Raw genomic sequence first — 26,476 nt, forward strand, 5'->3', positions numbered from 1 at the left:
GATGAAACCAGGGCCTAGGAAGGTAACTTCTGAAGCAATAATAGTTCATTGCAGAGCTCCGTCAAGTTCTTAATGTACCTAAGAACAAAGAGAGCTTTCCCACTGAGTTTCAGTTTCCTCTCCTTTCCTTCTGAAAGTCTGCCTAACGTGGTCAGAGGAGATGTTGTTAGGCTGCAAAAATGAAAAACACTTTTGAACAATATTGTATTCAATTCCCATGTTCCACTGAAGTCTTTTAATTCTGTTATATCTCTAAAAATGAACTGCTGGCTAACTCCTGAAGTCCCTATTTTATTTTTTTAATCAAGACTTTATGTGGTGCAAACTCGTAAACGTAGTGATACCTTTGGCTGTAGGAGGGCTTCAGAAGTTGGTCAAATGTGAAGAGATTATGCTGCTAAGTCACCAGAGCTTATTCATGTGTTCTCAAAAATTTTCAGTGAAAGTATAGTTGCACACTGTTTAACACTGTGGTCAACAAAATTTTGCTTATAAAAAAGTATATTATTAGCATTAACCAGAATCTGATGAAGAACAGAATAAATTGCCCAAATATTTTGTATATTTTAAAGTTTTCTACAAAACTTTAAATTGAATGTATATGTCTATATTAGGTACCATAAGAAAGTAATAGAATCAGTTACTTTAAGTTTCTATAATATTTCAAAATTTCTCTACAGGTTTCTTTGGAGGTATAAAATGGCTCTGTAAAAATCTATTTCTTTCTTTTGCTGCAAACAAAACTTTTATAAAACAGAGAACTCCTTTTTAAGATTGCAGCAATTATATTCCTTAGATGGGTCATAATAATTGAACTACAGTGTGTAGTGTAATAGAAAAGGTTTATGTTTTTATGACTAAAATATTAAAATATATTTTATTAATTTATATAAATCAAAATAGATGTGTTATTCATTCAAGCTACTTTTGTTTTTTCACCTATATGTTCAGTTCCAAATTACTGATATAAAGATCTCTGCCAACAGCATGGTTCTTACTAAATTCTTAGACTTTAAACCACCTGATTTTTAGCTTTATCAAAATGCATGATTTACTGTACATTAAACATAGTAATTTCAATGTTTAGTATCACAAAAATCAACATCCACAAGAACAAGACAGTCACTGCTAGTAAAACAGTCTCAAGACAAATTTATAGATAATATTTACAGAACACAATAGGAATATTTTGATGAATATTCTATGTTGCAACATTTCAGCTAAAATTATAAGAACCACGAGAAACTTTTAGACTTCATTTTGGTTTCAGCATACAAGCCCGGGCTGACTCTCTGCTGTGAAATACTGCACACACCTAGTCAAAGAAGAGCTACGGCATGATTTTGTTCAGCTGGTCTGTGCTCACATAGCCACACGACATGTTGAATTCCTTTTCTGGCACAGGCAGTGCTGTTGCGTTGAGCACAAGGCCTTGTGGAGAGTGAACGATATGAATAGACGTATAGTCTGGGACAGGCAACTCTGAACTTGGGGTTTCTGCTGTTGAAGCTCCAAGATTGACACCAGTAGTGGTAAGGCTCTCTGTGGTGAAGTAAGCGTCCTCGTTACAGCTTTGCTCCTGAACATGCGGCTCATCCTCTTCATGGGAAGTCACAGCAATACATTTTTTCACATCTGCCTCACAGAAGTAGGCGTTGTCCATGGTGAAGTTTTGTTCTGTGCAGCCTTCACACTGTGCTCTCCCCACCTTGGATTTCTGCCCTGGTGAAAGTACAACACTGCCCGCTGGAGTAATATCACTCACTTGCGCATAAAAGTCAGTATTTGTCAATGAATTCTGGTTACTTAGCTGGGCATGGACTGATGGACTAGCTGAGTCAATGCTGCCTGCAAAAGGTGGCCGTGGCTGGCTATTTTCGGACTGAGTACTCATACGCGGCTGTTGGGTGTCTATGTCGGCAAGGCTGGGAATTGACTCATCGTTATCTTTTCTATCAAGGCACAAGAGATCCTCCTCTTTTTCAGTTACCTTTTTGAACTGATCAATATCTGAGATGGCATCACATGTGTCGCTTGCACTGAAGTCTGTCTCTGGAATATCTGGTTCACAACAACTGGCCCGTCCAGAATCATCATCCTTTGCTCCCAAGCAACTGTGTGATTTCAGATGATCTTCGCTCAGGAGCCTGTCAGTATCTGAGACTCTGTTCTTTTCATCAGGGTCTTCTATGTCCAACTCGATAAACTCAACCCACAAGTCATCATTGTATAGCTGTGTTTTGTAGTTGTCATGGCTGGCTAAGATGGAGTTCACTTCATCTAGCTTTCCTTTCTATAAAGCAAGAAAAAATGAATGTTATAAAGGAAAGAATAAAAATACTTGTGCTTATTATGATGTTAACTTAAGGAAAGGTAACTGTAGCTGATGTAATGATTGAAAGGGGTTTTTTAATTAATTTATGAAAACTAATTCTGTGGCATAATTCTTTCCCAATTTTTTTGCGTGGGACAGCAATTGTCACCTGCTACTACCACAATGATTCCCACTGTAGATTTTAGAGCACAACATTACCTTCAAGAGATCTGGGTCAATCCCTTTAATCTTTGGAACTGGCACAGGAGGGAAAATCAACATTTTTAACCTGAGGGGGAAAAAAAAAAGATGTCCTTTAATTGACGGTGGTCCTTTTTGAAGAAGTTAGAAAGAAGAGCCTTAAATTGCATTTATACTTAATCACTTCAAAATTGAAATGTTTGAAGATTCAATTGCAAATAGTCCTAAGGAAAAGAATGATTGTTTTCTCTCATTGCAAAAAATAAAAAAGTTTTCTGCAGCCTTTCTTGTTGAAATCGCATTTATGTGTGAATCCATTTTGGAGTCCGGTCTTTGATAATTTAATGGTCTATAGAAAGAGAGTGAATTCCTAGAGCTCTGTCAATAGTTTCCCTTTATATATAATCTCAGAGGAACATGAAACAAGTCATGTGCAGAGTGACTTTCCAAATTTTTTTTTTTCAGGGACACACTAGTCTTGCATAAGTGCAAAAAATTTAAATAGGGGAATAGAGAAAGGGAGTTAGTGAAAAGAGTGAATTACTTTAGAACTAATAAATAAAACAGAAACACAACTGCAAAAATCTAGGCTAGTATTTTGCCGTCTCTATGACACTTCTGTTTTCTGAATTATCAACATAACAAGTAATACATAATAACAACAGGGTTTTACCCTTGTAGAGAACAGATTAGTAACTTCCTTATGCATATACACACTGTGGAAATATATATTATTCTAATCCTTCATACAGTGAATTTCTAATTCTTTGAGGGGACAAAAAAAAAATCCCAAACAGAAGGATAATTTCCTATTAATAATAATCCAACAATATCCCGTCATGCAATCTCCTCCATTTTACCTCCCTGCTTCTTTTGCAAACAGATAAACTGTTGTTCCCAAAAGGAAAATTCAGCATTCTCTTTATACTGGGTTACTTTCTTATTTTAGAAAGTAAGATGTGGGAATGGTAGATCCAAATCCAAATATTAATTTTGTTGTGTTGTTAGTGACCTTGGTGAGATCTGGAGAGGATGAGAGGAGTCTTAAGGAGTGCTAGAGAGAAATTTAGGCACCTTCTCCTTAACTATGACAGGCCTAAATTCCCCAGCTGTTTTTGTTTTTGGCAGACCCTCAAAGTTCTGCCCAGCAAGCATCAATAAGAGCCAGAAACCCGGTAATTTTCCACCTAATCCCTGGAGGGGCTGTGTTAGCTTTGTATTGGCTGGGCTCTCAGGGTACCAGTTTAAGATGTGCCGTTACAGTTGAATCCACAAATCAGCTATTCTGACAGGACTGGGCACTGTTTCTAACAAAACAAAGGATTTTACCACTCGCTGCCTGGAGAAATCATTCAGGAGGGAGAACTATGCTCTCCTCCTTTCTTAGACTCACATACTTCAAGCCTGCATCTCTCAGCTCTAAAAGAGTATGGCCTAGCCCTGTGGCATCTGTCCTAGGGAGCTTGGTTCAGATCTTGTAAGAGGAAAATATGAATTGGTATCTTTTCAGATAGAGGAGGACACTAAGACTGGATATTTTGCACTATGGGAAATCTACGCAGCCCGCTCCTCTGCAGAAGACATTGCCGCTCCTACCACCACGTGCACCGGTTTGAAGGAAAAGGTGCAGGCCCATAGGTCCAGTAGAACTTTCCAGAGGAAGGGTCCTTGTGGAGAAAAGCCTTCTCCAGCAGTCATGATTAGCATGGAAGATACTAATGAGGTGTGATTAGAGACATGCTTCCGCCCTCAGGATCTTCTGTGACCAAGCCACTTTTTGCTCAGCATGCTGATCTTAGCGAGCTCCTGGTCCCAAGTGCAAGTTGTTCTTGCCCCATTTGGACACTTCTAGCTTTTGTCATGCATTGTATCAGAAGTTTTTGTCATGCACTGTATCAGAAGCTTTGCTCTTAACTCTGAGAGCAGGATGCTATTGCAGGGAGTGGCTTCCTGAAACTAAGCTCTGCCAAAGCATAGTGCTGCTTGCCTAAATTTTTTTTTCAGAAGTGCTCCAACTGCACCATATTTTTACATTTCAATGACTTGTCCTTATGCTGGTGTGCGCAAAACACCTCAGTGTTCATTTTCGAAGTGTATATACAAGACCACTGACAACATGCATGTGTGCACTGGGTCTTGACCACAGTGCTGCTCCATAGTCTAGGACAGTACTGGTATGACATCCAACCTGAATTATTCTGCCAAAACATGTCCCTGAACACACATTATTAGGGGATGAATTAACTTTTGAGACCATTCTGTCATTTTTATATATGTGTCATTGTTTCATTTTTATAGATGACACAATTTTATATTTTTTACAAATGACACAATCCTGTGCTTTGTTTTATTTTATTCCTGTTATTTATAGGAGCTGCAGTCTGTCCACAGAGACCAAATACTCCCCTATGACTCAATTTCTTTCCCTTGGCTTGATGAAGAAATAGTCAGAGGTTAGTAAAATAATCTAAGAACAAAAACAAATATATAGACATACATTTGTGTGAAACTTTTGAACAGTATGTGGGTAAAAATAGTATTTACAAAATTTGAATGTACTAGAAAAACAATCCCCTTCAAAGCCTAAGTAAATTAACTATGTAGATACTGTAGAATAAAATGTTCGGCAATCGAAAAGGAAGAGTAGTTGTCGACATAATCAGATTCCCACTGCTGAAGGCCCAGTACATACACATGCCAGTGTCCATATAGCTTATGAGAATGGAGAACAATCCTCAAAACAGTTTCTAGTCCCCCAGATTTGAGACAACTGAAGCACCCTATTATTTAAGCTATAAGTACATAAAATCTGACAAATAAAACCTCTCTACCTTGGTTGTTTAGACAGCAGGATTAAAATCACTGTTACGGCCAGCCCACATGCTCCGAAGATAACAACCAAGAACCATGGAAACTCAATTTCTGAAACAAGAGAACAAAGACACATTAGCAGGAATCTGCACCTCTGTTGCATCTTTCATTTCAGCCTTCTCTTCCACCACCTGAAGATTCCAAAATCTAAAAACTGATGGGAGAATTTTTGGTTACTTAAATGTGAAAGTTCTTTGTTAAGCAGAAATAAAAATATCCTTTTGGTCTCAATAGTTTCCATACTGCATTTGGGAGTTCACCGAGACTCCTTGCAAAAACGGATTGAGTTTTTAAGTATAAACAAGTTCTTAGTACAGACAATATCTATAGCAAAACCAGCCATGGGGAACATTCTACATGCTTGGAACATGCTACCAGTAGTCCTGACGGTATACAATGCCACAGACCATGTTACTGCTTGTTTGCCCAAGCTGTGAGAACAGTCTTAATAGCATACTAAATCACAGGCAAACTATTCTTCTCACAGAAACTAAAACATGGTGGTGTCAAAAAGCATACTACTCCTCTTTCTAAAGGCCGAACATTAATTATGTTGTGAAACACCAACCGAAAAAAAAATTTCTCCCTTTTATTTACCTTGCAGGTGGCTACAAAGAATTTAGGTCATTGAGAAATGGAATTTGGTAGGAATGAAGAACAATACTGATAAATGAAATGTTGTATCTTTTAAATACAGGCAATTCCATTATACTTAATCTGACAGTGCAGAATACAAAGTATAGGGAAATTTATTCTGGCTGTAGTCTTAGATTCTTCTCATTTGCTCCCAATTTTAAGTTTTCCAAACAAACTTCACTTCTCACTCAATTTCTGGGCCAAGGAATACCGGACAGAAAGCTTCAGAATTCTACACATGAACATGAATAGATATCCTTTTGGGAGGGGAAAAAAAAAAAAAAAATTAGCCCTGTGCTCCTATTTTCGATTTTGACTGGACATATTTTTAGGCATGAATAAAGTCCTATCTGGATATGTCTGTGTTATACAGGTCCCTATTTTAATGGAGGACCAGTAACTCCTTGTCATGTCAGTGAGACCTCTGAATGTCCAGCTGCTCCAGAAAGTTAGAATCTTGCATTTGAATTAAACTGCTTTAAATTTGTAATACATAGAAAAATCTAAATTTTAGATCTGTATGCTAAAGGTGATATATAAAGCAAGCAAGAATAAGTTCTCAAATCAGATCACTGCTGCTATGTGAGATGTATGGATACGGACCAACTTGCAGAATCTGGGTTGTAGTGATTGAAGAAAACTGTGCTTGTAGGATGGTCTTAGGTTTTCCTAGTATTTTCATTTTGTTCATATGAAAACCTTGACAACTCAATGCAGCTGGGGTTTATAAAATAATGCCACATATCCAGACCATTAGCTGTTCATATAAATGAGGAATGAAAACTAGCAATATGAGGAGTTAAAAAGGGGAATCTAGCAAGATTTTGAAAGATAAGAGTTATGGGTGGTTTTATTTAACACCTTCACTAATACCCTGGAAAATGAAGTGCAGCTGCTTATTAAAATAATTTGCTGAAGAGCTCATATTTTGAAGAGTTAATTTAGTAGCTTAGACCTGAGAATGCTGTAGAAAAAGGCACTCATTCTTTTAGTAAAAAAAATGCGCTGCTCAATGGCAGTTTCTTCTTCTGTCTTTACTAGCACTTGGCAAAAATAAAAGTACAAGACAGAAGCAGGAATCAGAAGAACACTCACTGTCCTTGGTAGTATTGGGCAGATCAGTAAAGCACATCATTCTGATAAAACTATCCAACAGTATAACACTTCAATAGAAGTGACAATTCTTCTCCTTACTACCAGAGTACTTATTTTAGATGATGAAGTATGAAGTTTAAATGTATTTTAGGCTCTATACGATGTGCAACAGCAGTTACTATTTCTAATTGTTAAGGCTATCTGTATTTTTGGTCTCTGATGAGCTGTGAAACAGTCTTGCTGAGTTTACTTCTGAACTTTTACATGGAACTTGCACATTCTCAATCTCACCAAATGATTTTAAATTATCAATCTATTCAAGCACACAACATCAACGGCGAGGAGAAAAAAATCCCCAACACCACCAAAAAGACAAAAAGGCTGCATGGTTATAAACACAGTTTGCTGCACTTTGCTTATTTACCTTCAGCACAATGAACGAATTCAATGCCTGTTTGAGAAAAAGATACGTAAAGGATTTCACTGAACTCGCCAAATTTTTCGGAGGTACGTTGTCTTGATCGGACTCTTATCTCATAATCTCTTCCTATCTTCAGAGAGTACAGTGGAACCATTGTTGAGAGCCTGGGTTCTAACTGTAAAGACAGAAGGACTGTGATTTATTTGTTCGAGTTGTACTGGCAATTTTACACTGCTTTTTGATTTCAGAAATAAACATTTGAAGGAGTTTTTGCTACTTGGAACTGTAACGATACCACAAGAAGAGTTCAGAGAAAATTCACACCATTTACTTTTGACTTAGTAGCCATCAAGCTTTGCTGTGATTCAGGGGACCAAATGTGGAGAAACTAAGCTCTCTGTAAATACAGTCAGAGAAGAAAGGAAGCTGCCCTCAATTACATGGCATAAGTAGGTGGTGTGAAGATCTCCCACTCATAAAGTTGTAAATCCTTTTTACTGTTATAACACAACATTACTGACTTCACGATGCCAAAAACCTTGTTGAAATAACACATGAGTCTTAAAACCAGTGCAATCTCTATTACAGAATTAATTTTAAGAAGAAAAATGATGTAAAGGCCTTCTAAACAGATGTATTGCATCTTACAAATGTATTTATTTGGGAAACACTGCATAGTCCCGAAAATCTTCAACTATATGTAAAATGTGATAATTTTATCTCTCTCTGTGAGACCTGGCATCAGATTGTCAGTCTTGATATTTCCATGCCATATATCAAACTATGTAGGAAGTCAAATTAGAGGTCCTAATATGTGAAATCTCTCTCTTCTATTACTCTTCTAAGAATAGGTATTTTAGCTCCAACAGCCCAACAAAAATATATAAAAATAAAGAAAATGTGCTCAAAATAGAAAGCAATGTGGCAGATGCTATATTCTACTTTTACTTCAGAATCAAATATGATACTGGCAAAACTCATCGTGGGCTAAGAATTAAAATACCTGGAAAACAGCAGCCATTGGAGATTTGAAGAAAGTTTCAACAATACAATCACTGTAGCTGCATAATCTAACCTTGAGACACATTCTGTTGGTAGCTACTGTCTGTGAAGGTCTCTGTTCCCTGGTGGCTCCAGATTCAAGTGTTCTGAGAACCAACCAGTCAGATTGTGGAGGAGGCAGTGATCCCAGACAGACTGCTTTTCTCTGCTAGTGGTCGAGCACAAGATCGTGGAGAACCATTGCGCTACACCACAAAGGTTTTTAACATATGAAGACTATCCAGTTAGAAAGAGCTGGGAAGGGAATACGATGTATACTAGTCCAGTTTACTTATTTTGTGCTATGAAGACAAAAGGAAATAGTACACTAAAATTTTACAAGTAGGGTTTTTTTTGTTTTGTTTATCTTTGTTTGTTTTCTGAGACAATTAGTGGAGATTCTTACGGATGCTGGACCACACAAAATTTTAAGTACCCCAAGTGGCACTTGGAAAAAGCAGTATGCAGGCTAAATTAGAGCCCTGAAAAATATGAGGTAAAATTACTGTAGCTGTGTACCTGAAATTGCAAATGTTTTTTCACACTGTGAACCAGATTACATTTGGCACTGTCTCATGAACACCCACTATATGAAGGTAGGCATTTTACTCTTTTTAGGAAGTTTCGCAGAAAATAATTTTGATCCTTTTATCCCTATAACTTACTGCTATAACTACCTAATGTTTTAGTCCTCTTCCAATTCATAAGTTACCTATTTTCAATTAGGATTGAAAAAACGAATGATATACATGAAACACCAAACAGGTTCATCTCAAAACATCTAAAAAAATTACAAACAAGTCTCAGTAAGGGGGAGACTTAGTACAATTTAAGTACTACAAGTTAATTTTTGTATCAGTTTTTTTGCATCAGGTATATGTACCAAGAATTATGGTATATTTAAGCATTCAAAGATTGTTCTTTGTGTAAAAAACTAGTAATAACAGTATAACTAGACATTTATCTCATATGTTCAACACACTATGGTATATTTAAGCATTCAATGATTATCCTTTGTGTAAAAAAATAGTAATAACAGTATAACTAAATATTTATCTCTTTACTGCTTAAATACTCATTGCAAAAGATATTTGTAGCAAAGAATGCAAAGAGAGAAATCGTTGCTCCAATTCAGAGTTTTGTTATTGTCTTAGGCCTGACCGAGATTTTGTTCAGAAATTTCTCTTTTGTGCTCTGATAGTGTGTCGGGAAATTATGCCATGTTTGTGCTTTTAAGCTGAAAGGCACAATAACATACAATATATACAGCTGCAGTACAACATAATCCATAGTACTATTTTTCTTGGGGCAAGTATAGTATTCAGCAATTCCTTATCTGTTTTCTGAAAGAAGAAACACTGATCTTCAAACCTTTGCTCTCCTGAGAAGAAGGCATGCTGGAATTATTGATGGTACTGGAGCAAGAACAAAGGTTTATTAGGGTATTTATACGACTGATACCTAAAGGCTTATAAAAAATAAAAAATATGCATTTTTAAAGAGGTATCTGTATGGCCACCCGCTTTTGTAAATCCCATAAATACTCTGCAGATTTTCAGGTTCTTAAGGAGTATTGATTTACTGCCTAAACTTAACTCATTTTGTAGGCCTTAAAATGCAGAGGCTGTACAGTAAGTATAGCTTAAACCAGTATTGACAGAAATTCAGACAAGTATTAGGAAAAAACTTTAGACATTACAGCCATGTTTGGCTGTAGACTTACTAATAATAAACAGGAAATGCTAACACTGAGAAGGGTCAGAGGTGAGGAGGGTTCCAAGGTCTTCCACCGATGAAGGCAGGCAAACCAGTTTCAATTGGTAAATTTGCCGTTTGTAGATTAAGACAAATTCATAACAGTATTATCTGCTTTTCTTTCTGTCGGTTAACTCAGTTCATATTAATAAGAAAGCATAGGAACATTTCTGCTTTAAAATGAGGTTCTTATTCCATTGAACTGGTATTCAGGAAGAGTTGTCCACGTGCAAATATGCCACAACATACTGGACTATGCAATCAGGTAAGGTGGGTACAATTTCCCCATAACAGGAAAACTAACTGCATGGGAAGTTAACTGATTCTCAAAAAGAAAACGTAAATGATTTGGGGCATACATAGTTTATATTTTCATGGACTATCCATATAGTCACAAATTTCCCATTGCTGTCTGGTATGAAATCTGTATGTCTTAGCTATGTTGCATTATTTTTATTTGTATCAAATTTTAAATTATAAATCAAAGCTTTTCTTTCCTTTTTTTTAATCTACTCAAATGATAATTATAAATATTAGAACTTTACAGGTACCCTGAAGAATCTGGAGTGACATGGTGGTGACATTTTCCAAGCAAAATATTCCTGTTCCAGTTACTAAAGATACCATGCACTGTTTGAAATAGCTGAGGTTTAGGAAAATAATAAATAAACATTTTATCCTTGAAAAAACTTGTATATATCTGACTAGTGCTATACTTTCTAATCTAACACAGGGATTTCAGGGTTTGTTATTATTATCATGCGTGCCAACTATCTTGACAGATAAAAGTACAATGTTTGCTAGAAAACTTCAGAAGATAATGGGTATATTGTTTAAGACTTAAGATATCATCTAATTAGTAATTACAAACCTGTTGCTTTTCATAGTACTACAAAAGCGTTAGGGATAGAACAAGCCTGCACTGTACTGTGATTATTGTATAATAAATAGTTGCTTCATACCTCCTTCCATTTTGTCTCATTAACTTCTTTGTACTGCAATTCATACTCCAGAGTAATCCATCCCTTCTGAACATCTGCTGTTGGTGGCGGATCCCATTTTACTTGAATATCCCCATGGATCCCAGTCTGACTAATATTTAGCAGAGTCCAGTTAAGGTGGACAGGAGGATCAGGCAGTACTGTTTAAACAGAGTATTTGGAATAAAACAGCCAGTTTTCAATGTGAAATCATCATTCTTACTACACACTGTTAAATGATTTCAGGACTAAAAAAGCATATTAACCACATATTTGCTGATTAAAATCTAAACCTTCGAGTCAATGACAAAGTCACTACAAGTTTGGTAACAAGAAGTCATGCTGCCATTGGTGGTAGACATGCTCTGCATAAATCTCACGTGAGTGACTAATAAAGAAGACTAAGAATGTATTACCTTTTACACTACATTTCCAATAGCAGCTTATAAAACACTGACACATCAACAATTCTCCATCAAAATTTAAATTTAGCGTTCTCACTAGAAATAAAAACAATAATTGGACTAACACAGAAAGATAAACATTTAGTATCAATATAGAAGTAAATTGAAAAAATATGGTATCTGAAAAATTAATCCAATTTTGTTCAGCTGAGGAAAAGAAAGCAGTGGGTATTCTAGTCACTTGCAGGAATAAATTATTGCATGTACCTACACCACTGCTCAGAACAAGCAATAACATCTACAAAGTCTCAGACAGTCACAATTCATATTGCAATAAATACAAATTCTAGTTTAGAAATGCTAAACATCCTGATACTCTAGATCAGTATTGATTCAGGGACAAAAAACTCTTTGGTTCCACAAATTTGGAAAATCAAAATTTTAACGCCATCTTTGCTCACTGTGAACAAGGGTATGTAGCATCCATTAGAAGGGCTCAGAGTGACAGCAAAGGCAAACCCATCTGCATGCATTTGAGAGACCATTGCTATTCAGAAAGAGAAACCACATATTTGCTTTCACGCTTTTAGCTTTCTTCCAATCTGGGCAATATTTTCTGGTGTGGATCACATTACATACATTACAAAACCAAATCCCTTCCTATTTATCATATTTTTTAGAAATTAAACTTCCTGAGAGGGAAAATTTAAATACAGTATGAGTAATATGAAAGCTTATATCATCACACCTATTGCGATATAAAAATACAGGGTAAAATGCATAATAGAAGCATACCTATTTCATCAACGCTGAAACATTTTTCATCAAATACTTCATCTTTATTGGCAAGCTTAACACAGTACGGTATCCAAATAGAGGTGTAGGACGTGTTGAAATAACAACTATTTTCTCCTGCAGTGATATAATCAGGGCATTCTTTCCAGTCTTCATCATTCCTAAAATGACAACAAAAATGTAATATACATGAGAGAGATTTATAGATCTTAAAAAGTACAAATTACAGATGTTACCAGACACATTGTTGATAAGGCATAACTTTTATAGAAGTGAGAAAAACATTTCAATATTGCTTGTGATTTATCATAGAATCATAGAACGGTTTAGGGTGGAAGGGACCTTGAAGATCATCGAGTTCCAACCCCTCTGCCATGGGCAGGGACACCTCCCACTAGACCAGGTTGCTCAAAGCCCCATCCAGCCTGAATTTACAGTGAAACCAAACCACTATCCACGCAACCTGCATAAATGAGTGTAGGTCCTCATGTACTCAACCAGGCCAACTGCAAGGTCCTGCACGTGTGCTGGCTCAATCCCAAAGCACAAATACAGGCTGGGTGGAGAATGGATTGAGAGCAGCCCTGAAGAGAAGGACTTGGGGGTGTTGGTTGATGAGAAACTCAACAACAGCCGTCAACGTGCTCTTGCAGCCCAGAAGGCCAACCATATCCTGGGCTGCATGAGAAGCAGTGTGGCCAGCAGGTCAAAGGAGGTGATTCTGCGCCTCTACTCTACTCTGGTGAGACCCCATCTGCAACTCTGGACCACTGCCTCCAGCTCTGGTGCCCACAACATAAGGACGTGGACCTGTTGCAGCGGATCCAGAGGACAGACACAAATATGATCAGGAGCGCTGGAGCACCTCTCCTATGAGGAGAGGCTGAGAGAGTTGGGGTTGTTCAGCCTGAAGAAGAGAAGGTGCTGGGGAGACCTCATTGTGGCCTTCCAGTACCTAAAGGGGGCCTACAAGAAGGCTGGAGAGGGACTTTTTACAAGAATATGTAGTGATAGGACGAGGGCTAATGGCTTCAAACTGGAAGAGGGGAGATTTAGAATAGATATGAGGAAGCAGGTTTTCACTCTGAGGGTGGGGAGGCACTGAAACAAACTGCCCCATCCCTGGAAGTGTTCAAGGCCAGGCTGGACAGGGCTTTGAGCAACCTGGTCTAGTGGGAGGTCTCCCTGCCCATAGCAGGGGGGTTGGAACTAGATGATCTTTAAGGTCCCTTCCAACCTAAACCATTTACGATTCCACTGTCAGTGGCATTTCTATGCTTTGGATGCTGCTTCCAAAGGAACAGTCAGAGAGCACACCTTGCTCTGCTGGTAAGTGCTAATGACTACCAGCAAGCACAAACTTAGGTAAATTTGACATGCATTTAACAACTGTTGTTCAGGTAAAGTTAAATTGCAGTAAGAGGCCCATCTAAATAATGAAGTCTGAAACACTGAAAGCCAGTCCTTATGGTAGATCAATACTGCACCGCCTGCAAAACCAAGCCGAGGTGAGTGTGTTGCCATGGGGAGCTGAATTGGGATGTAGGCACTGGAGCATTGGTTGCTCTCACTGGAAAGTGCCCGAGGGTGGATGCTGCAGGAGATCTGGCACAAACCAACCCAGGACTGCAGGGTGTGAACAAAGGGAAGAGAAATGCAGCACTGTGAGTGAGGAAGGGCTAAATTCCTTGGGATATGGAACTTCTAACACACGGGCTTCGAAATACTAGCAAGAAACGTCTTTCATTTTTCCATTCTGACTTTGTTCAAAAATTTATTCAGGTTCTTTGTAAATAAAAGAATTGCAGCAGGAAATATCACGTTCATTTCATCTCTTTATAAAGAGTGGCATGAACTCTAGGACTGGGAAAAAGTGCTCCTTCTGCAGGGCCATTTTCATACAGCCAAGCTGAAACTACTCAGTAGGTCAAAACCAAAAACATCTTCAGTTAAAGCAAAATAGGAATGACCAAATTGTTAGAAATAGTCTACAGGAAAAGTGACAGATATTTATTCAGTATTTCTGAAGTCACTTTAGAAAAATAAATCTCACAGTGAACAGATCTGCTGTTGCTGTTCTTTATCTCGACACTATCTCTCAGCCCAAATATAGACCAAACAAGGCTCTTTTAAAAAATTACAGTCTTGGTTTGTTAAAAATAATGCCTTTTCTTACTGAGAGCCATTGAAGCTGTACAGAAGAAGGATTAAGCTAAATCAATTATGCCAAGGGCAGCCTTCAGTACTGGAGTGGGTGCTTAAGAAGACGCTACATAAACTGAGTAAGAAGAATTTCTGCCACTAAGCTTAGCTGATGAGACCAGACACTTTTCTAAAGGAAATGCTGTAGCTCTCCCAGAGTCAGGATTTGATAAAGGTGTATGCAGTTAGATACTATTGCTTATATTAAGTAGGAGACTGGGTTAGAGGACAGAGTTCAGTCCTGAACCTTAAATGTTGCTTGCACATTGAAACAGAAATATTTCTAATGTAGATGTTCAGTTCACATCCTTTATTGCAGCATTCTAATCTCTAGGACAAAGATGAAACGTGATCTGCTCAATGTATGGGGTACTGCTTTATTGTAGACTTTAATTAATTTTTAAAGTTTGTACCCTCGTAGCACATGCTGCTGACAACCATCAGATAAACACTGACACTTAAATAGTGGTTTTAACTGGTATCCCTATATTTCTGAGGGGTCTTGTAAAAGGAAGAAAGCCAGCCTTGCCATTAGGCTTAAGTTTGCTAAGCAAATGTATCATCACCAGTAGAAAGTGTCTGTGGATCAAAAAGGTTGAAACCCACTAAATTAGATGGAACAGAAACTCACATCCTCCTATTCCTGTGAACAAAAGGCCTGTTTTCCTTAATAGCCATTACTGGTAATGCCTATGTCCTCTTTCAGGCTAATCATTGTAACAACCTGAAAATTACAAAAGCTTAAGTGGAATGCGAATCAGGATTGAACAGGGCTCAATGAAACGTAATCCCCAGTCTCAGAGCAACTTTTTCATCTGGACCTGCCCATTCAGACCTTAATCTAGCAACTGATCAATGGGAGCTTTATAAAACTTCAATAAAAATTTGAAAGGGGCTTGTATCCAAACTCCACATCTGTGCACAGATATAACAAATCTCACAGTTGCAAGTTAGGCTGATAAGGAATAAACTGAAGTTCCCTATTAAAAGCTCCTTTCCTATGCCATACACTATTCAGTTTTGGATTCTGCAACCTGGACCTAAATTTAGTAAGAATGTGTTCTTAATTATCTGCCAAGTAACGCTTGTTGCTGCGAATTGCTTAATAATTAATACAAAATTTTGACAGTGAAAAATATGCACTTAATCCACAGTTTTATGCCCTTAAAAACAGTATAGTTCACATCATAGCAGAAAATCAACAGAAACAAGCTAACAGGCATAGCAAAATATGACACCTCTCTCTTGTCCTCTTTCTTTTGTTCTTTCCATATTATTACCTTTTCATGTACAATAGTTGTATTGTTCCTGGAGCAGTGAGGTTATAAAAATTTCCATCAGTCCAATAACATGAAAATGTCTCCAGTTCAGGCGATCTGCACTTGCTGATCTGTGGCCACTGCAAAAGTTCTGTCAGGAAAAATGGCAGGGGACAGAAGGACACACATTAAACAAATCCATAAGCCAGACTAACATGCTGTTAAAATGAAACTCAGCATTTGTAATGAATAATTAACTTTTCTTCCAATTCCTTATGTACAATGAGGCAAGATTTAAATTCTTCTTATGTGCATATATGTAGGTGACTTTACCTGTAGGAAGTCAAATTTAAAAGATGGGTCAAGCTTTCTTTTGTGCAGGGTAGAAGTGTCAGTATCACAGCCTGACACACAGTGTGGGGATCTGCCAACCCTATAGCTGTAGTTGAAAATAAAAGAATAGAATAAACTATTTCAGTTGGAAGGGCCCTACAACAATCATCTAGTCCAACTGCCTGACCGATTCAGGGCTGACCAAAAGTTGAAGCATGTTATTGAGGGCATCGTCCAAATGCCTCTGAAACACTGACAGGCTTGGGGCATCAACCACCTCTCTAGGAAGCCTGCTCCAGTGTTTGACCACCCTCTGGGTAAAGAAAAGTTCCTAATGTCCAGTCTAAACCTCCCCTGGTGCTGCTTTGGACCATTCCCACGCGTTCTATCGCTGGGTCCCAGGGAGAAGAGCTCAGCACCTCCCTCCCCACGCCCCCTCCTCAGGAAGCTGTAGAGAGCAATGAGGTCACCCCTCAGACTCCTTTTCTCCACAGTAGACAACCCCAAAGTCCTCAGCCTCTTCTCATAGGACATTCCTTCCAGTCCTTTCACCAGCTTTTTTTCCCTCCTCTGGCCATATCTGGGGGGCCTTCACATCCGTCTTAAATTGTGGGGCCCAGAACTGCACACAGCGCTCAAGCTGAGGCCGCACCAAGGCTGAATACAGCGGGATAATCCTCTCTTCTGACCGGCTGGGGGTGCTGTGGTTGATTAGTTCAGTACAGATATACCTGAATTAGCCCTGCACTTGCTTTAAAGAAAGTGTGGTACTGCAGAGCTCAGTGTTAGACTAACCACAGCTTAGTATTTACCCAGCTGAGCAGTTTTGCAATACGTCTAACTCATTAGAGTAGCTACCTTGAACTGAGTTCAGGTTTGTGCATTCGACATTGTGTAGATATAACCTTGCTCTGAGAAAGATAAGGGTAGCTCTAAGCATGTGCCTGTTCTGCCACATGCCATTTCTATATTCGTAATTTCTGTTCTTTGTCAAAACTGAAATGATGTAGGGCCATGAAATGACTGCTACAATTAGTCAGCCTCATCAACCCTTGTGAGAAAAATAAAAACAAAAGTTGCGGGTATGACTCACTGCTTTCAAAGTAAGTACTTAACTTTTTCCTGATTTTTAAGGGTCTAATGCCAATGTTTCCTATTTGGCCTGGAAAGCTTTCCAGAGAGAGATTGGATGCACACAGAAGTGTCCACCTCTCTTCAGTGACTATGTGGGAAATATGATCATTTATTTAAGAAAATGTCTCCATAAGGTACTAAAAATGTAGATATTAGTCAGGTGTTTATGATGGGTGAAATGATCCCTGGCCAGGGAATGACATGATGCTACTGGACTCTGCATGTGAAGTTCTTTGCAAATATTTTTGCAGTATCAGCACTATGAATATCAGAATTTCAGACTACATATAAGGAAGACATTTTTTACGACGAGGCTGGTGAAACACAGGCACAGGTTTCCCAGAGAGGTGGTAGATGCCCCATCCCTGGAAACATTCAAGGTCAGGTTGGACGGGGCTCTGAGCAACCTGATCTAGTGGAAGATGTCCCTGCTCATTGCAGGGGGGCTGGACTAGATGACCTTTAAAGGTCCCTTCCAACCCAAACTATTCTATGATGCTATGATAATATTTGGTACAAAATGTTTACACTTGAAGTTGGAAAAAGTATTAAGGTACAGACATCCACATACACCAAATGCTTCCTCCTACGCATGAGGATTTTGTAGCCTTCCTGCATGTTGACTCCTTTATTTACAGCTCAGACAGACACAGCCATCCAACACCAGAGCAATTTGTATTTCTTGGGCTTAATGGTTCAAATTGCTTGCTTTATATTATACACTGCCAAGCATCCACAGCAGGCAGTAGCTAATACATGAGTATTATGAATTTCTGTTTGGTTTATCCCATATCATTGCCTCACTTGACACTTTGGACATTGAACAAGGCCTGAACATATGTATGTAAATACAAGATTTCATAAGTTGGGTGGCTTATACTCTCCCCTCCCCCCACCAAAGCATTTAGAGTTCTTCTTGCCAACCAAAGATAACTGATGTTTGATTGGAAAGATTTAAACAGAAAGGCTTTATTCTCTTTCTTAGCCAGCATTTTCCATTTCACTGAAGTTCAAAAAAAATTATTTTTAAAATCAAAACACATTTTAAATGAAGTGTTGCAGCAAATGGAAAAAATCACACTGTTCTTTTTCAGAAAACATTGAAACAAAACATTTTTACTATTATGCCTGATTTTGTTTGGTAAGGTATTCAATATTTGACAGCTTTGACCTAAATCCCGAAATGCTTTTGATTGACCTTGATTTGATCTTTTACACATTTTTACATCATTCAACAAATAATTTTCATGTGGTAGAAATCTTTGTTTAAAACTGCACATGATCATGGAATTGCAAATTGTCATAACACAGATCCAAAATGAAACAGAATAAAGATTCAAGAACAGCATTACATTTATAACTTTTAAAATGTATGAATGTTCCAGCTTTCAAACTTGAATTTCTTGTCTATTTAACTGAAAATCAAATAATTGTTTAAAACCAAGACAAAGAAAAATAAATTAAATTTTATGCCTTTACTTCAAAGGCATGAGCAAAATTGCCTCAATTGCATAATACCTATAATCAACAAGACATAAGTCTCTCCCTACTTCTATAAACAGACAGTGTGCAAGAAAGTACATGTTATGGTTTTTCCTGTTTCTATCCTCAGCTACGTGCATCAAGAACAAATATAGCTATTTTCACTGAAACAGGTTAAGAATTTGAGAAAATGATATACTGGGAAACCCTCCTAAATTAGAATATTTCTGTTGATGCCTGCATCATATTTATAGCTGGAACATACAGTATTTAAAGCCCATGCAGACCATGTCCTCATCTCCAGGGGTAAATAAAGTCACAGTGGCACTTGTTAACATGATGAAATGAACTGAACAGAATCAAACTTCACTTACATTTTGAGAGGTCCAGCAGGATCTTAGATACAGGCTCTACAATGTCTTAATAATGAATTCTGTTTAATTCACCAGCTTTATGTACAAGCTAAATTAAGGGCTGTAAGATGTACAAACTCTTCTAGGAAAATGGATCATAACACAGCCAGAAGTGGCAACAGCTACAGTGGAGAGGATTAGCGATGCACACACAATACAGATTAAGACTTGGTCTCTTACACCCTACCTCCAAAGGAATGTATCCCTAAAGTCCCACTTTCTTTTCACTTCCTCCTGACAGGACTCTTAATTCTTCATCTCACAGGTGTTCCTTCAACGGGCACAGGAATTTTGAGCAGGGAGCAGTTTTGTTTGGGATTCAAATACTCTTGGCTTACCAGTTTATAAGTATTTATATTTATATAAATATCTAAATATATATTTATATAAGATATATTTCTATATATAAATATATAAGGGTTTTTTATATACATATATAATGACCAGTTCCATTTGTACGAACAAGTATCTTCCGATTGATTGTTTCCAGTTTCCATGTAAAGTTTCCAGCCTTCATGAATGACTGGAGGAAACTGTCACATTGACTTGCATAAGGCTTGGCACTCTTGGTGTAGATCTCCTGAATTCCTTGTTTCCCACACAAGTCAATTATCAACGTTGTACAGGACTCTGCGTGAGCTCCTTCTCTTGAACAAACTGTACCAGAATGCGATAAATGAACACAATAGCTCAGCTGAATGCATTTAGGCATAAAGGCAGCAGGGTACTGAAAGTAAAGGCTGTCAAACTGAGATTTTAAGTGGACTAGAAATGCAAAACAAAACATGGATACACATTTGCTCTTTTCCTACGTGATCCAATAATTTCTGGTCAAATTGTCACAAATAAAACCACTTGCTTCATGCAAGGCGATGGCTTGGCTGAACATGCAGATTCAACAGTAGAAAACATGGAAAAAAATGGTAAATCTGTGGCTTCCTCTGTGACTACTAAGAAAGTTTTATAGAAAAGTTCCTCGTCCTGCCCCTGGGTTTAGCTGAAGGTAAAAGTTCATCTACCACAACTGTGCTGCAAAAGAGTAAAATCTCTTCGCATTCTGCTCTCATTATGTTATGACCACAGATTAGCCATGGTCTAAACTCTGGCTCAGCCAGAAGAAACTGCGCCAAAACAGTAGCTAAAAGGATAGTGTGGTTTACGGAAAGAATGGGGAATGCAGATGTGCCATCTCTTCTGCTTACATTTGTTTGTGGGTCACCAGCCTGCAGTTTTCCATTTAGCGTAGTTTCAATGTGGTACTGTAACTGCAGCTTACTGGAAGTTATATAGAGATGGACTTCCAATGCAAAAAAAAAAAAAAAAAATCCTATAATTTAGAGGTGTCAGACGGCTAATTCCTTTAGAGATTGTTCCCTTGATTGTTGGGGTTTTTTTTGCTTAAAAGTCCCTCTGATAAAATTTAACTTTAAAGGGAGCTAGCCTTCGGTGCGGAAGAGTCAGGAACTGAAGTTTATAACTGAGGTGTAACAAAATAGGTGATCATCACCTCGGGAAAAGTCCTACTGCTACCACAGCTGTGTAGTTGTGTGGCAACAATGGTGGAGCAGTACACAAGTTGTACAGAAACATCTCTTACTAATATGGGACTTAGGTAGGTGAAATAATAATGAGGATATGAATGATCCAAAAAAATCAAGCTAACTAAACAGAAAATGAAAAAATAGGATATATTTTTTTCTGAAGAAAAGGAAGTATTTCTGGTTGTGGCAATTTTAGAAGGTTTATGTAGAATTACCAGTCATCAAAACTTACAGTACCTATCAAACCTAGAGCAAACTTAAACTTACAGAAGAACAACATGTTCCAATGTGCAAATCAATGACAGAAGAAACCTTATGCAACAGTATATATCTTCATATAATCCACCACTCTCAAAGTATACACAGGGCATCATTGCCAGAGTATAATAGAGAAAGATGGAAATGGAAACGTAAACAGGGGAACTAACTACATTTAAAATTGGAAACAGTTATGAAGACCTGGAGTGTTATTTACTGTAGCTCAAATTTGTACATTGAAAGTGAATGCTCTATCAATTAGGTTCTGCTCCTGAATCCACCAAGCTCAACAAATGTTGGGCAGTTTACTTTAATAAGGGCAGGTTGATTTCTCTGGTACCAGGAAATTCTGATTTGTTCAAATTGCACAGCAAAATGAACAACATTTGCCGTCAGTGGATGATATTTTAAATAGGTACAGTCTAGGACTAATAAATTGTCAGACATCACATGTACGGACAGTGGGATGCAGTAAGCGGAGACAACAACCAGGTCACCTCCTCATCAGGCTGCTTGCTCGTCTGACTCAGCTTTTGCTCTAGGTACAACATGTCCATGAGGGGCCAACAGTAAAGTTCTGGAACAACGTTTTGGGGCAAAGAAATAATTTCTTTCGTATCGGTAATAAATAAGATCCTTTCGCATGAAGTACTCAACAGAAACAAAGCAAAGTTTAACAACGCTAAGATGCTGTATCGCAGTGAAAACTGAAGGGAAATGCTGTATAAGAGATTTTTTTGCCCACGCAGTAAGTCTAAATATTGTAATAGTTTTTGATAAATAGGGGTGTTTTGCTGAGGAACGTGAAAGAGGAGTATGTTTTTACCTCTGCATTGAAGACTAGTTTGGTGACTGCTACTTTGAGCAATAATATGTAGGCTTCCCTGCATAACAGATGGGGGACATGCACAGGGTTTTGGGGAATGCCAGAAGGATTTTTTAGCAAGTTTGCAATATAATCAGAGAACAGAAAAATGAAAAAAAAAAAAAAATCCTGGAGCTCGGTAACATTGAATGAGGAGGCAATGGCTCTTCTCTTTCAGGTTGTTCTCTTTCAGAACAAACTTCTTTTTTTTGACAGGTGAGATGGATATAGTTAAAAGAATAAAAACTTGCAGAAGCAGAGCTTTTCCACAGCATCGAAGCCCAATGGCTATGTGTTTTCCCACACTCTCTGCGCTACTGAGCATCCACAGAACAGAAACTGACGTGGCTTACTGATGTGGTGTCCATACAGGTACACACAAAAATTAAGTAAATAAAGCTCAGGACTGGGTGAAAAACAATCATGCAGCATTACTCAGTCCTATTGCCCATGAGACAGTACAGGGATGAGCGAGAATGTGAAGAATGTTCCATGGTCTTTGGCACGTGCTTTCCAAATGATGGTCTCCCATGTGCAGTGGTGGAATCTCATGATTTCTGTTACAGGCAAGCTGTTATCAATTGGCCTGCGTACACGTAACTCATACAGAGGGAAGCAGGGCCTGAGCTCACAGTATTGGTAAATGAAAGGCAGTTAATGTAACAAACCCATTTCCAATTATCTCTTAATTGCTTATATAGTTGTAACTCAAATTGAAATTACATTTTCAAGAAAGCATGTATAAATACAATAACCAACAACGATTTATCTGTTATGGCCATTGCTGTAGATGTTCAATTTTGGCTAACGTTATGTGGTAGGCCATATGAGGAAATATAGAAGCACAAATGGGGCCCCGCAGGCAAACAGTACGTGCAATAAGCAAACATCATGAAAGGCCTTCCATGCCCTTCTCAGAGCAAATAGATCTACAGTACTGACAAAAATCTCCAATATCCTTCTTTCTCCTGCACATGTACTAGCAATTTCCAGTCTGAAACCCAGTTCAAAGTTAGCAGCTACCTAAAAGCAAGCCTACTGCTTACCACCATGCAGCATAATAAAGCCACCATGCTGTGGTGAGGGGATGTCCTAGCTGAGAAAAAGCCCCTCTGAGGCTGCCAGCTTCCCACCAGAGATGGGTCCCCAGGACCAGGACAAGCTAAAGAATAATTTGACGTCCCCAAACCAGGCGCTAAACTGACACTCACCTCCCCAAACTCTGAGGGGAAAATACTCAGAGGATCTGGGGAGTAAGACCTGTTAGGTGTGAACCTGCGTTAAAAACCGCGACTTTACAATGACCTTCACAGAAAAGTCACGCTAGGGCACATCTTGATGGTCCTGGCTAAATCTGACAACTTACCTCCTTTGTTTCAACATTAACTCATTTGCTATAGAGAAGAAGCTGTGCAGAGGGAACTTTGGCAGCACTGGAGAGAGTACTCACACGGGACAGCCATGCTTTGGTCTGAGGGGGGTATGCAGGGGGTCCACGCTTCCAGTGCCAGAGCCAGGCAGAGGCGACCAGGGAGGGACCGAGCCCCACAGCGGGCAGGATGCTGCAGCAAGCGCGCTGCTGCTTTGGGTGGCAGCAAACAGCTGCACAGCAGTGTCGGGAAAGAAATCAGCAGGAGTGCCAATGTGAGAACAATATGGAGAGTGTTTTTACAAAGGAAAAGTTACAGCACAGCTAACATCCGCAGTGGAGTGGGCAAAGGGAGCGAAATCAGGGAGCACAAGATAAAGAAGGATGAAGACACAGGAGGAAAAAAGGAGAAGAAAAAAATATGTCATGTTTGGAAAGAAAAACACAAGAGGACATGAGTCTGTATGAGAGGAACACAGAAAAGGGTAGTAAAAGACTTGAGGTAAAAGCAGAAGAAACATAATATTGACAAACTCTAAATGAAGCATGGGAGCCAATGCAAACCTGCAATCACACTGTCACTCAGTTTAAATAGTAAAGATGACAAATTCTTGGTCCGGCACATACATATCCTGAGAGAAGAAACTGCATATATCTGGGAACAGAGATACTGAGGTAAGAGACCAGAGGAAAAAACAGGTGGCTGTAAGGACAGTATGAAAAGAAACAAGCAAGCAATGAGGCAGTGCACCTCTGTTTAAGGACACCTGCAGAATAATGACAGCGCAACAAAAAGACTGAGGTCTTCCTCACAAATCTAACAAGGTTTCAATGATTATGTCTACTATAATCAGTGCTCCGTAAAAGCAGGGCCATGAATTTGCCAGGTTTCATTAGACAGACACAGCTGTGTGTTGTCAATTACCAATGACACTATGTCCCAAACTCTGTATTTCATCATCGAAACAGTGCTGGTTATGCACAAATGCATCCTGATGTTTTGTGTTATTTATTCCCCCTCCACACCCTCATTACATTTGAATGAAGTAACTCACGAAGATACTGGCCCTCAATATGGCCTTGTTCTTGACACTGGGTCCTTTTAATCCATGCTGCTTTTGGGAGACCAGAGTCAAGCTGTAAATTCTTGTACTTCACATTGTTGAACTTTCAAGCTACTTCTGGCCTCTGCAGATTTTAACCAATCTTCCAAATAATGACTGCCTGATGTATGTGCAAAACCACTTGCATACATGAGAGAAAAATCCTACCTCGTACTCTGCAAAGATTTTCATGGAGTACAAATCATCAATCTCCATTTGAAATTTGAAGTACTAGAATTTGGTGTGGTTTTTAGTCAAGTGAAGTAAGTGAAGGAAAAATGCCAGTCTACCCACAGAACAACTACCTGAATGCTTTTGAAGGAAACTCCCAAAAGTGAGCAGCAATCTTGTTCTTCAGTCCAGAGGGAAGTTCCCTGTTACAGTCACCATATATCAATATAAAAACTAAGGAGACAAAAAACGTCCAGAGGCTGTTAGTAGGAGGATCCTTTGTTACCTTCCACACCTGGAGTGAAACTCCAAGGGACATTACTGACTTGTCATTTGGAGATTCCTCTGGAAAGTCCTGCTGCAAGATCCACCTGACACAAGGGCACATGCACAGAACAAAAGTTGAGCCCTCAAAGCAATCCAAGGACTTACTCCTGTACTCTGATCAGTGACAGTGACAAGTGAAAAATTGTATGTGGCTTTGAATATATGAAGACTGAAAGTCACGCTGACTCTTCACCATTCTTCGTGATGAGAACCACCCAATTTCATCTTTACGGAGACTGTGAAGTATACAGGAGCTTATACAGTATTTTCACTCTTTTTGCACATCTGGACCATAGTATCTTTTCTTCGTTCCCAAAGAAGACAGGATTGATTTGAGTATTTTACAACATTCTGGCATGCAGTATTTCTCCTGTGCTTTTCGGAGTGTTTTATTACTGTAGCCAGGATGTTTACTCGTTCAGTAATTCAGAGCTTTATTATTGCAATGAATCACGAACTATGAGTTACCAGCTTCAAAGACGATCCAGTGAAATTTTAAAAACAAACTAGAGAAAAATAAAAGTATTGTTTGCCACTCTATTAATCCTCAAACTTAGCAAGAAGCTGAGTCTTTGCAGTTTTGCAGTGTTCTTGTAAGAGCATCCTTTCTAGTGGGTTTCAAAAGGAGAACGACTGTGACAACAGTTCTGTCCCCTGCTTAAGTGGAGTTCTTTTAGACCTACCAGGATTGTCCTTTCAATAGTATTTATAAAGCAACAATCTCCACTCTTCATTGCCAGAAAGGAAGCCAGTATTGTGATATATCAGGTAAAAAACTTGCTAATTTACAAACTAGTTTTCTTTGAAAAAAACAAACAAACCACCAGAGTGCCAAGGAATTCTCAAGGCCCTGACTAGAAATGCACACGAAAGGAAATGTATGTGACATGTTTAAAGTCACAAACAGGCAGTAACTGACGTTCTTCCCAAAATGGGAAAGTTGCTGAGCTGGATACATTTTAACTTACTCTGAAATTCAGGATGATGTAAATACCAAATGGGAGGGAAATCATGCCAATGATATTAGACTGATGGAATTAAGTTAGAAGTGGAAAAACACCCCCCCCCCAAGTAAAGGCGATGCATCACTAGGATGAACAAAGCACTAGAGAACAATCAAACGGGGAGCACTCATGACTCAGAAGGGAGTTGAGCTTAACAAAATAATACATATTTTCCTTCAGCTTTTATTTCTGTGATCTGGCTATGAACCTAAAAGAATCTTCTCATCATCTGTATGGCGCTGAGTGGCCTGAAGTAAGCCTCCAGACTCATCCTTATTTTACTATTGCAGAAAAGATTTGGACAAAACAATCATACTCAAAAACACAGTGGACAGATTTACGAAGGAAATCTCTCCTTTTTTTCTGACAGACTGCCAAAAGTGATTTAAGTTTTATGTATCCTCTGCTGAACTTGACTTTCTCTAACACCCGTCCCCTCTTTGTGAGAACCCAGTGCTGTCAGTCATGGGCTTCAGAGCTTAGTTAGGGAAGAGTCACAGAC

The 26,476-nt window shown here is 38.6% G+C and overlaps 1 protein-coding gene across 1 annotated transcript in view; it reads right to left on the bottom strand.

The window, feature by feature from the left end:
* Positions 1–855: 855 nt before the first annotated feature.
* Positions 856–26,476, bottom strand: part of GHR (growth hormone receptor) — an 86,574-nt gene continuing 60,953 nt past the window's right edge. Inside the window, exons 3-9 of the mRNA XM_009894661.1 lie at positions 15,996–16,125; positions 12,514–12,674; positions 11,297–11,475; positions 7,542–7,713; positions 5,347–5,437; positions 2,534–2,603; positions 856–2,293 (exon numbers count right to left, since the gene is read on the bottom strand). Of these exons, the coding sequence (XP_009892963.1) occupies positions 1,331–2,293; positions 2,534–2,603; positions 5,347–5,437; positions 7,542–7,713; positions 11,297–11,475; positions 12,514–12,674; positions 15,996–16,125 (1,766 nt within the window). The 3' untranslated portion in view covers positions 856–1,330. The remainder of the gene's footprint in view (positions 2,294–2,533; positions 2,604–5,346; positions 5,438–7,541; positions 7,714–11,296; positions 11,476–12,513; positions 12,675–15,995; positions 16,126–26,476) is intronic.

The sequence above is a fragment of the Charadrius vociferus genome, unplaced genomic scaffold (assembly GCF_000708025.1).
Source record: "Charadrius vociferus isolate BGI_N301 unplaced genomic scaffold, ASM70802v2 scaffold450, whole genome shotgun sequence".
NCBI lineage: Eukaryota > Metazoa > Chordata > Aves > Charadriiformes > Charadriidae > Charadrius > Charadrius vociferus.